Here is a 12,155-nt window from a genome sequence, read left to right on the forward strand (position 1 = left end):
TGTGTGGACCTCGGCTCATCCCATCTTGCAGGACAGGCCTGGCATCCCTGGGGTTTCAGTTCAAGTAAAGACCATCGATGGGGAAAATCAGAAGGGCCCGGGGCAGCATTTATGCACCTGGCTTCTGTGGATCTGAGAACAGACCAACCAGGTTGGTGGCAGGCACTCTCCTGGCCCCTCTCCTAAAGGGCTCTTAATAAACAGCTGCAGGACCGAATGACAAACTTTATTAGAAACACTTCTCATTCATCGGTCAAATTCACATTGAATTTGGGGGAGGAAGTGTCGTCTGAGGCCCTGGTATCCCACTGCCGTGACGGTTTCCAGTTAAAAAGGAGTCTGGGCAGAAAACCTCCAAAACACAAGAGATGCCAAGCCGGGAGGCGGCGGCGGCAGCAGCAGCAGCAAAGTGGTTCTGCGGGAGGACCAGGCTGGGGGTGGGCACAGAGAGTGTCCCACGTCCACCTGTCCAGTGCCAAGGCCGCCCCAGGGGCCCCAGGCCGATAAATAAACAGCACATCATATGCACATTTGAAACAGGAAACAAACTCGTGGGATTCTCCTAAAGTGAAAAAATAGTTCTCTTAAACATGGCTTTGTGACAGCCAGGCTGCACCCTGAATGGACTCCCCCCACCCCGGGGAGGGCTGCCCAGCCCCGGGACGCGGTCGGGCTTGGCTGTCACAATCCCCCATTAGCACCTTTGGACTATGGACAGTTCTCACCACACTCCTCTTCCAAAACGCAAACGCTACTGAAAATAATAACGAGTCAAGAGAAACTCTGTCCCTGGGGTCAATCGTCAGACTCCTGTCCCTGAATAGAAGGCCTGGGCTGCCGGACAACTGTCATTGGCCAGGGGAAGAGGGACACCTGGAGGGGATAAGTAAACAACGCTCAAAGAGGTAAGCCAGAGGTGTCTAAACATTGCTTTGTCCGGTTGCCAATTCCGCTGTTTGGGCTCTCAAAATGTCACCAAGTCCTAAAAGGCTATGACAGTCCCACCGCCCTCGCCAAGGGGAGAGGCCAGAGAGGTGCCCGGGACAAGTTCCCTGGGCATTCCCTATTTGGAGGGAACTTTCTCCCAGCACCAGGCCAGTTTCCCCCGGCCCTGTCTGGCCCCGTCGGATGGCTCCTGACCACTTATTTTATTTATTATCTTGAATATGGAGGCAAGCTCGCAGCTGATCCATACGGGGGCTGCCACGTCCTGGCTGGTGGGCAGGATTTCCGTGGTGACTCCCCGGCTCCGGCCCTTCATAGCTTCCAAAGAGCGTGTGACTCTCCCGAGGGCTGTATCCAGGGCTGTAAATACTGTTGGCAACGGGCATGTCCTTTCCAAAGTCGGTAGCACATCTTGGCCTCATAGAGAACTGAATGTCCTGGGGGCCAGGGAAGACCCCTTCCTGAATGTACCGTGAGTGACAGGCAGCCCGCGCCCTGCCAGGGTACAGCCGCGCTCACTGGTACTGCAGATAGTTTTTAAGCGACTGAGGCAGGGGCAGGGAGCCGATGTCACGCAGGCGCTGGCGGCCCAGGGCCGAGCGGATGGATCTCCGGCACAGGTCCATGAGTGGCAGCGGCTCAGCTGCAAGAGATGGGGGCAGTGGTCAGTATCCGGCTCACCTGCCAGGTGCCCACTCACCCCACCCACCGCCACACCCCCGCCCACCTGCTCAGGGATTCTCTGGTGACCTTAGCTGGAGGCCTACATTGGTGCTGAGCAAGCTGCAGGCAGGGTGGGGGGAGCTGATTAAAGAATTGTGGGATCAATTCAACAGTGAGAAAGATACTATTAATGAATTAATTTATTTATTAATTAATTAATTTATTTATGTTTGCGGTACTGGGGATGGAACCTAGAGGCATTCTACATGTAAGCCACACCCCCTGCCTTTTTTATTCTTCATTTTTTATTTTTCATTATTTATTTTTGCAGGTCTGGGGATGGAACCCAGGGGCATTCGACCTCCGAGCTACGACCCCTGCCCTATTTTTTATTCTTTATTCTGAAACAGGGTCCCACTGAGTTGCAAAGGGCCTAAGTAGCTGAGGCTGTCTGCAAACCGTGATCTTCCCATCTCAGCCTCCCACATGCTGGGATTACAAGCGTGCGCCACCATGCCCGGCTTATTCTTTATTTTGAAACAGGTCTTCACTAAGTTGCAGAGGGCCTCAATAAGTAGCTGAGGCTGGATGCAAACCTGAGATCCTCCCATCTCAGCCTCCCAAGTACCGAGATTACAAGCGTGTGCCACCATACCCCACTCAGCAGTGACACTTTTAAGAAAGTAAAGGAAAAAAAAAAAAAAAGGAAAGAGGAAATTTGGGAGCAAATGCTAAAAACAAGTATAAATACTTTATCATGAAAATTTTCTGATGTAAGTGTTTTGGCGTATCTCTGTGTAAAAAGCCCTTCTTGCTGCAGGGCATGATTAAAGAATGCCCCAAGCTCACTGGACTCAGGTGGACCCGCAGGGGTGCTTTCTCTTAGAAGTATGTTAGTCTGTGGGTATGGTGGTGGGAGCCTGCACTCCCAGCTACTGGGGAGGCTGAGGCAGGAGGATGGCTTTGAACCTCGAGCTGGAGGCCAGCCTGGGCAGCACAGTGAGGCCCTCATCTCAAAAATAAATAAAATAAAATAAATAGGATTCTGAGAGGCACATGAGATCCCTTCACCTCCTCAGACTTCCCCTCCAGCTTCAGTCAGTGGAGAGAACTATTTTCTTCTAACATCCAGTTCTGGAAAAATTCATAAATCAAAATCTATACGCAATGGAAACTCTGAACACAGGACCGGTCCGAACATGTTTAATTGGGTTTACTGCAGACACCCATATTCGGCTCTAACTGTCCTTCAGCCCTTAGCCCTGGAGACACAGAGATAACCAAGTCAGGGCCAGAGACGGTCTGGAAACCAGAGAGGGTTTATGGTCTGGGATTTTTAAATACATGAATGATTTTAATGAAGTGTAATATAAGCTGGGCGTGGTGGTGCAGGCTTGTAATCCCAGCATTTGGGAGGTTGAGACAGGAGGATCGTGGTTCGCAGACAACCTCAGCTACTTAGTGAGGCCCTCTGCAACTCAGTGAGACCCTGTTTCAAAATAAAGAATAAAAATATAGGGCTGGGGGTGTAGCTTGGAGGTAGAATGACCTTGGGTTCCATCTCCAATACTGCAAAAAAAAAAATATATATATATATATATACACACACATATATAGTCAATATATAGTCAATATAGACTACGTCTATATTCACCCTAACCCTAAGTCTAACTGAGATAAGGAGGATCACAGGTTCGAGGCCAGCCTGGGAACTTTTTCAAAATGAAAAATAAAATTGGTCTGGGGATATAATTTGGCGGTAGAAGAATGCCCCTGGGTTTAATTGCCAGTGCCAAAAAAAATAAGAATAAAAAAGATAAATGAGCCAGCACAGGCAGGAAGTTGTGGGGAGAGAGATGTGGCTGGCCTTGGGCACCCTCGGGACGCAGTGAGGATGGTGACGGTTACCTGTGTTTATATGGCTTTCACAGGCCCAGTTCCCGCAGCATACTAGGACATGCTAGATACCTGAACCTGAGTCTTAATAAGTAATATTTTCAAAGCATCCTAAGGAGTCATGGAACCATAGGTGGTAAACGCTAGCACAAAGGGTATGATAGGAATCGTATCTCGAGGGTGAAAAGTGCGCTTTTCAGGAACTTTCACTAGGAGGGCTGCAGAGGAAATGGGGGTGGGGCTGCAGGGTTAGAGTGGGATTGGTGCACCACCACACCCGGCCCAAACATAATTTTAAGTAAAGAAAAAGTACATCATGGTTGGGTGTGGTGGCTTACGCCTGGAATGCCAGCACTTGAGAGGCTGAGATAGGAAGATCACAGGTTTGAGAACAGCCTCAGCAAACTGTGAGATTCTCGTAAACGTGTTTTTTTTGTTTTTGTTTTTGTTTTTTTTTTAAATAGGTGTGTGGGCCAGATGTGGTGGCGCACACTTGTAATCCCCGCGCTTGGGAGGCTGAGACAGGAGGATCACAAGGGTTCGAAAGCAGCCTCAGCTACTTAGTGAGGCTCTCAGCAACTTAGTGAGACCCTGTTTCCAAATAAAATATAAAAAAGGTCTGGGAGTATAGCCCGGAGGTAGAAAGCCTCTGGGTTCCAAGCCTAGTACCACCAAAATAAATAAATAAATAAATAAAAAATAAATAGGGATGTAGGTATAGCTCAGGGGTAGAATGCCCCTGGGTTCAATCTTCAGTAACACACACACACACACACACACACTCACTGTGTGGATTCTATATGGAGTTCCACAGCGGGTTGACAAGCTAAGAACAGTGGTGACCAGGGGCAAATATCGTCATACTTAAGATATGCATGCTTTCTGTGTGAGTAACACTTCAAAAACAAATTTAACAAGTCGAGCGTGGTGGCACATACACGTTTGTAATCCCAGCACTTGTGAGGCTGAGGCAGGAGGATCCGGGTTTGCAGCCAGCCTCAGCTACTGGGGCCCTCTGCAACTTAGTGAGACCCTGCTTCAAAATAAAGAGTAAAAAAATCTTTTTTTTTTTAAAGGCTGATGGTGTAGCTCTGAGGTAGAATGCCACTGGGTTCAATCCCCAGCACCACACACAAAAAAAGAGAAAAAAATCAATTATATTAAAAAAATAATAACTCATAGACTGTGTGGGGAGTGGGCATGGACCCGTTCAAGCCTTGACAAAGTGGGGGAGGGGCTGGAGTCCCAGTTCCCACTCCCAGGTCTCCTGGGCCAGAGCCAGCTGGCCCAGCTCAGAACCACAGTTTTCTTGTCTGTAAAATGGGCTGGCGCCCATCTACCCACGGGCCACCCTGAGGATGGTGTGACACGGCTCGCCCCTCACCTTCCGGGCCTGCTCTCTGAAACATGTTTTATTTCAGGCCACCAGCTCAAGAGGTACCCTTAAAAATAGCCCTAACTTACTTATTGTGGTTCTAAAAACGCTCCGGTAACATCATCCTAATTGAAAACAATGTTCTGCTCTTGATGAAGATTTACTGGAGCCGGGGCCAGACGTCCAGTTCCAGGCTAAAAATATCAGCAGGCGATTGTGTGGAAAGTCCTCCCTCAGCAGCGACCTGGATTCTGCACCACTCCCCACCACCAGACCCCTGCGCAGCCCCAGAGCCCGGACATGTCCACACACTCTGTTTCGCCAGCCTAAAATGGGGCAGTTAGCTCATCGGATCAGAACGATCCTCCTCTGAGACGGAGGCCGGTGGAGACCTGAGCTCAGGGCCTGGAGGCTTAAGCTGCGTCCCTGGGTCCCTCAGGTCTTTCGCAGGCCATGAAAGATACCAAGACGCAAGTCTCCGCCCTGCCCTCATCCCTGCGTCTGTATTTTGAAGACGGATTCACTTTTTAAGACCAAGAGGTGAAATTAAATTCCTTTGTGGTAATTGTAGACACTGGGCAGAGATGGGAGAGGATTCTGAGTTGACAGCCATGAGATCGGAACCGAAGTAGACCTGGACACGGTTTGTGTGTTCTCAGGAAAAGAAACCAGTGTGCACACACTCTGTAGCAGAAACCGCGTGAATCACTTGTCCACAGACTATTTCGGTGGCTGAAGATCCACAGAAAAGCTTTTGTGCCTTTGGGCATCCCCTGATGCAGCTCCTCATGTGGAAAACACCCTTCCCTGCACTTCTTGCCCACAGGATTCAGACCAGGCACCGTAGTTTCCCCCCTCAGTGACTTGGCGCCTCCGCTCTCTGAATCTGCATCCATCAGATGTCGATTCACTGAGCTGATTATGCAAATGGACTGATGTCTCGTCCCTTGCAATCATAGGACTTCCAAAATACAGCATCCCCGTTCCAGCCGGCCCTGTCATGGCCACCGGAGAGACCTCAGCTCACGACTAGCAAGCATTTGGAATGTGGACAGCCTTTGCTTGTCCAGCTTCACTGTCTCCCCAACAACAAGAGCCTCGAGCCCGGCCAGGACCCAAGCCACATCATCCGGCAGACTCTGTGCCAAGGACTGTCATCGGCGCAGGTGGCTCCGCGGCCCAGGTGGGGCCCTGACTCTGTCTGGGATTAGAGAGCTCTCAAGTTATCTCAAGTTACTTCATATGCACAGAGGAGGATTGCGCCAAAAAATAGCCCTAAATAATGCATAGCCTTCCCTAGCAACGCCGCAGAGAAACCTCCATCGGGGAAGACCCAGAACAGTGCGTGCTCCAAAATTCCAGTGGAATTTGTGTGCACTGTATGGAGCTGTTTGAGAGACAGAGGCAGTGTGCTAAAAGGGCATCCCTGGCCTCCACACCCAGCATCTCTCAAATGATAAAGATGTGCTCACGAGTGCATGCGTGCACGTGAAGAGTGTGGGAATGGTGCGGGAAAACAGGAAAGGCATCATCGACGGGCTGGACAACCGGGTAGAGTCCAGGAAGGCAGAAAGCAGTGGGGCTAGGATGGTGGAGAAATCAAGCAGAGAAACTGGTTGCTTGGCTTTCACTCCAAGAATCCCAGAGAAGCCCCAGGCTTCAAACAAACATCACGGTAATCCTTAAAGAATGGCAACCCCAACACCCAAGGAGACTCAGGCTCCCCTCTCTGCCCCAGCTAAACCTGGATCCTGTGTGTGCACCTGCCCAGTGTGGGAGGCCAGCAGAGAAGTCAAAAGGACAGGAGCAAACCTTCCACTACAGCCGAGGTGGGAGGCGTTGGTGGGAAGGGAAAGGCATGTCTACTTAGAACCCGAGGGTCTGGCCCACCAGCCCCCTGACTCAGGACCCAACAGGAAAATGTCTCCAGCAAGATATTTCCACCCAAAGATTCCCAGTCCCCCAGGGCAACGGAGAGCTACGTGGCTTAGAGCATGCAGTGGTCATTGGTTCATGGTTTCAGACGTGTCTGGTGGCCCTGAAGGAAGGGCCCCGCCCACCTGGTGTGAAAGCTACCCCAGGAGGTAGTCCAGCGAGATGAAAGGAAACTCCAGCCACAGGCTGGTATATGCTTCCCAAAACAGAAAATGGGATGCTGACATGGAGGAGAGCGGTACAGAAGGCTAGGAAGATCCCTGAGAACTTGACGCCTGGAACCTCCTCCTTCCGGCAGCCGGTTCTCTACAGAGCCCCCTCCCGGGAGTGCCCCGGGCTCCTCACCTCTGACACTGCCCCAGCTTCCCTGCCCCTCAAGCCTCCCTTACACTGGGCCTGTGAAATGACCACCCCACACTCAGGAAACAGTAGCCCCCCCCCCCGTCCTCTCTGAGAGCCCCCTTCATCCCGCCTTAACGGGCCCACCTCCCTTGTCCAGCCGAGTTCACAGCTCTGCACCCACAGCCGCCTGTGAGGAGCACCCCGCCCCTGTGGCCCCGCCACTGGACTCAGTCCTCTCTCTACTCCTGGAAGCCACTTTTTAACCCCTGCTCGTCAGGGCTCTGGCCTGGCCTCCCAGGTGCCTTTCCACCTGCACCTGCTGCTGTCGATGGCGGGGCGACTCTCTTGTTGCTCAGATTCCACTTCCCGAGGGGCCTCAGGGACCCCTCCTCCACTCGGACACCCCCTCCCTGGACACCCACTCCCTGTACCTCGGCGTTAAAGTGGCCCAGCCGTGACCTTTACATCGGCCATCCCCCCCGGTGACCACTGCTGGCCCCAGAGAGCCCTCTGGGCCATGGAGCCCTGTCTTCCTGCCCCTCTTCACCCAGGGACTGTGGGGTGGCCAGCGAGGAAGGGGCTGGGGCAACGCAGAGTGGGGTCTGTGAAATAAGCCGGTGATAAAAAGCACCTGAGCCAGGCATGATGGCGCATGCTTGTAATCCCAGATTTTGGGAGGCCGAGACTGAAGGATCGCAGTTCGTGGACAGCCCCAGCTACTTGGGCTCTCCGCAACTTAGTGAGACCCTGTTTCAAAATAAAGAATAAAAAATAGGGCAGGGGGGTGTAGCTTGGAGGTCGAATGCCCCTGGGTTCCATCCTCAGACCTGAAAAAAAATATCTCAAAATAAAGAATAAAAAATAGGGCTGCGGAAGCCAGGCGTGGTGGCGCACGCTTGTAATCCCCCTGCTTGGGAGGCAGAGACAGGAGGATCGCGCAGGTTCGAAGCCAGCCGCGCGCTGGCTTAAGAGACCCTGTTTCCAAATAAAAATGTAAAAATAGGTCTGGGAGTGTAGCCCGGAGGTAGAAGGGCTTCCAGGAACCCCAGTACCACCGTACCACCAAAAAAAAAAAAAGGGCTGGGGGTGTAGAGGTAGAATGTCCCTGGGTTCCATCCTCAGTACCGAAAAAATATATATATAAATAAATAAAAAGCAAAAAAATAAATAAAAAGCAAAAAGATAATAAATTAAAAATAAGTAAAAGCATCCAGAGCCACTGTTCCCGTTCCTTCCACCTCAGATGGCAGCGCGCCCTTGCTGCTGAGCCAGCCCCAGCGCCTCTGTCTCGTTGGAGCAGCCAGCGCTCCAAGGAACGGATCAGGTGGCCTTCTGCTGCCTGACATTGTGCAGAACGGGAAGCATATTGAACCCTGGTGTTGCTGGCTATGCCGAGTCCAATTAGGTTTGATAGAAAACACAGACACACACAGACACACACACACACACACACCCCAAAAAGGAACTGGCCAGGCAGGTGATGGCTGAGAGACGAAGGTGGGCAGCCTCGGAGGCCGGGCCTCTGGCTCCAGGGCCTCCTCCAGGCAGGTGGGGCAGGCTCAGGGACAACTGGCTCTGGCCTGCTGGCATCGTCAAAGGCAAGGCTGGGCGCTCAGAGGCCTCCCGCAACTGTACCAAGCAAGGCCCATTTTAGCCATGGCTGGGCTGGAGCCTGGGCGCCTGCCATCCTGTAGACAAAGGGAGTTGGGGGCAGCGGGACCTGAGTGCCCCGGGGTCCATGCACAACGCCCTCTGGGCTTCTCTTTCCTAAGTCCACTAAACAGGCTCTTCTCTAAGCAGCGGGGTAATTCTAAAACAACCCCGTTCTTTCTCTTGGGGTGAACTGCAGAGTCTGCCCAGTCTTGGGGAGCGTTAGGAGGGGGTGTTAGCGAGATACCAGAACTCCCTTCTCAGGCTGGTTGTTAACGCTCTCGTGTGGCACTCACCCACCTGCCTGACGGGCCTCTCAGGGTGGGACCGGCATAGGCGTACACAAATTAACGTCAACAGAACTCACCAAGGCACAGCCGAGGCGCGCATCTGTATGGGGGCAAAGCCCAAAGATGCAGGCTGGCAAAGATGCTCGGGGAGGGGCACAGAGGTGTTTCGCTTGCCCACATCGTAGTCTGTGGGTTGGGTGGTGAGTACGGGGATGCGCGTTAAGTTATAAATTACAGAGTAAATGAAAAGCAAATTATAACTGACGAGGAGAACCACCGACGACAGTGTGCTATAACTAAGGATTAGGTTTAATTCAATTTCGTGTACCAGATGTCCAGTTAAAAAAGAGGGAGGTAGGGAGAATTAAAGGAAAAGAGAAAAGTTACGAGTTGGCCCCGATCTAACTCAAACAAGAGCCGGGCCAGAAGGTGAGCAGCAGTTCCTTCTAGTTAATGAGTAATAATGGAGTCACTGGTGCTCGCTTAGGACTTAGCCCTGCCGGGCAGAAGGTCATGCTGGATTGAAGGGCTAGGGTCATGTTCTGCTTGATGGGACAGGCTGCTTCTTCCTTAAAATGGGGTGCACTGGGAGGGTCGGGCAGGGGACAGAGTCAAGGGTCCTAGCATAGCTAGCATAGGCCCTGAGCTCGGAGGGTAACCAGCCAATGACAGTTATTATTAATATTTCAGAACAGTTAGTGTCCTTGGGGACACAGTGGAAAAAAAAAAAGAGGCAGCTGGTGGGGGGCACTGAGGACCAGATACTCTATGGTATCTCGAAGTTCAGGTCACTCTGTTGACAACCACAGATAATTCCTAACAGAGGTCCGCATGGGCCAGAGCGGCTCAGGCACCAGAAGCCGGAGCTCCATGCTCCCCCAAGTGACTCCAAGGCTCCAGCCCTACGTCCCAAGATCCTCCTTCCTACCTTCTCACCAGAAGCAGAGGCACTGGGAAAACCATGAGCATCAGCATATCTTCAAGGCCCATTTGAACCCAGGTATAGTGGCAGACTGGCCTGTAATCCCAGGATTTGGGAGGCAGAGATGGTAGGGTCACAGGTTCAAGGCCAGCCTCAGCAACTTAGACTTTTTTTTGTGTGTGTGTGTGTGTGGTACTGCGGATGGAGCCCAGGGGCATTCTACCTTTGAGCTACACCCCCAGGCTTATTTTTTATTCTTTATTTTGAACCAGGGTCCAAATGAGTTGCAAAGGGCCTCACTAAGTAGTAGCTGAGGCTGTCCGTGAACTGCCATCCTCCTGTCTCAGCCTCCTGAATGCTGGGATTACAAGGGTGCACCACCACGCCCAGTGAGACTGTTTTATTTATTTATTTATTTATTTATTTATTTATTTATTTATTTTTGGTGGTACTGGGGTTCCTGGAAGCCCTTCTACCTCCAGGCTACATTCCCAAACCTATTTTTTATTTGGAAACAGGGTCTCCTAAGCCAGCATGCACGGCTGGCTTCGAACCTGCGCGATCCTCCTGTCTCTGTCTCCCAAGCGAGGGGATTACAAGCGTGCGCCACCACGCCCGGCAGAGACTCTGTTTTAAAATAAAAATAAAATAGGGCTGGAGGCTCTAGTTCAGGTAGAATGTCCCCGAGTTCAGTCCCCAGTACAAAATAAATAAATACCCATTTGGGTGTTTTACTGGATTCTTTAGCTGAATTTTGGGCAGTAATAATAATACTATAAATAGCTTTAGCGAGGAGTTAGGATCTGCTCCCTGTGTCATGTCTAAGCACTTTATATGCTTTACTTTATTTAATCCACACAACAACCTGATGAGATGTGTCCTGGTTTGAATGCCCGGCTACAGAGAAAGGTTAAGTAACTCTCTTAAGGTCACATCTTAAGGATGTGAGCGGTGCAGTATGGGAGGGGCCCTCGGTGGCCAGCTTTCCTGGTGGGGTCGGGTGTGTGTGCCGGTCACCACAAAGGATTTGTTTCCACCAGCCCTATTACTCCCTCTCGGTGGTCCCCGGCCCTTGCCCTGCCCCTCAGCCCCACCTTGTGTGATGCTCTTAGGGGGTTTCCTGTGCATCTGCGATCCCTGCAGGGACCGCAGGTGCTTCCCTCACCCAACAACCTCCGCCAGGCGCTGGTAGGTGAGCTGGGAGTGTCCCAGAGCGAAGGGCCTTGCTGAAAGAGGACATTTTCTGAGGGGACCCATCTGCCTGGTTCTGTCTGGAATTTGGACTCCGTGAGGGGTCTTGCCCACCTCCAGCTCCCTGCTGAAGTGGCCCTGGTGGGGCTCCCCACCACCAAGGCCAAGTAGCGTGCTGAATTCTGTTGTCGTCAGGCAAACTTCCTCACACTCGAAGACGTCACCCGCCAGCCTCTTGCTAAGCGGCTCGTCCGCAGTGGCTTGCTTTCGTGGCCTTCCTGGGATTCTTTGGGTTTGTTTGACCCCTCCCAGTGTGAGCTCAGAAAAGGGCCCTGAGGAGATGGCGGAAGCTTGTTTTTCTTCAGTTAAGCGAAACCGATGAGTACACCGAATTCTTGGATGAAGTCCGCCTGGTTTTCTCAACCCGGTTCTCTCCCTCCTTTAGTCAATTAGACTCAGGAGGAACCAGCATTTATGAGCTAGAGCTCCAGAAGAGGAAAGCCGTGTATACTAAAAAGTGGCAAATGATGACAAAGGAATATTTGCAGCGTGCAAACCAGCCACGGTACAGACGAGTAAGAGCTGGCACATCTGCAAAACTCTGACTCTGTTTCCACTTCTGGTTTCAAGCAGATAATTTCTTGTTTTAAGTAACTTTGAAACAAAATGGCTGAGGATGGTGGCGCACGCTTGTAATCCCAGAGTTCACGGACAGCCTCAGCTACTACTTAGTGAGGCTCTTTGTAACTCAGTGAGACCCTGTTTTGAAATAAAGAATTTTTAAAAAGGGCTGGGGGTATAGCTAGGAGGTAGGATGCCCCTGGGTTCCATCCACAGTACCGCAATAAAAAAAAAAAAAAAAGGCTAGCGTATGAATGAAAACCAGCTTCTACGGCACAAATATGTTTGCATTTGAGACCAGAGGCTGCAAATGCCAACGTAAGTG

At 51.5% G+C, this 12,155-nt stretch overlaps 1 protein-coding gene across 1 annotated transcript in view; it reads right to left on the bottom strand.

The window, feature by feature from the left end:
• Positions 1 to 1,460: 1,460 nt before the first annotated feature.
• The window catches only part of SPSB4 (splA/ryanodine receptor domain and SOCS box containing 4), a gene marked incomplete at both ends in the record, with an annotated part of 59,479 nt that continues 48,784 nt past the window's right edge, over positions 1,461 to 12,155 (bottom strand). Inside the window, one exon of the mRNA XM_080696329.1 lies at positions 1,461 to 1,588. Coding sequence (XP_080552455.1) covers positions 1,461 to 1,588 — 128 coding nt within the window. The remainder of the gene's footprint in view (positions 1,589 to 12,155) is intronic.

The sequence above is a fragment of the Muscardinus avellanarius genome (genome assembly GCF_963383645.1).
Source record: "Muscardinus avellanarius genome assembly, chromosome: 5".
NCBI lineage: Eukaryota > Metazoa > Chordata > Mammalia > Rodentia > Gliridae > Muscardinus > Muscardinus avellanarius.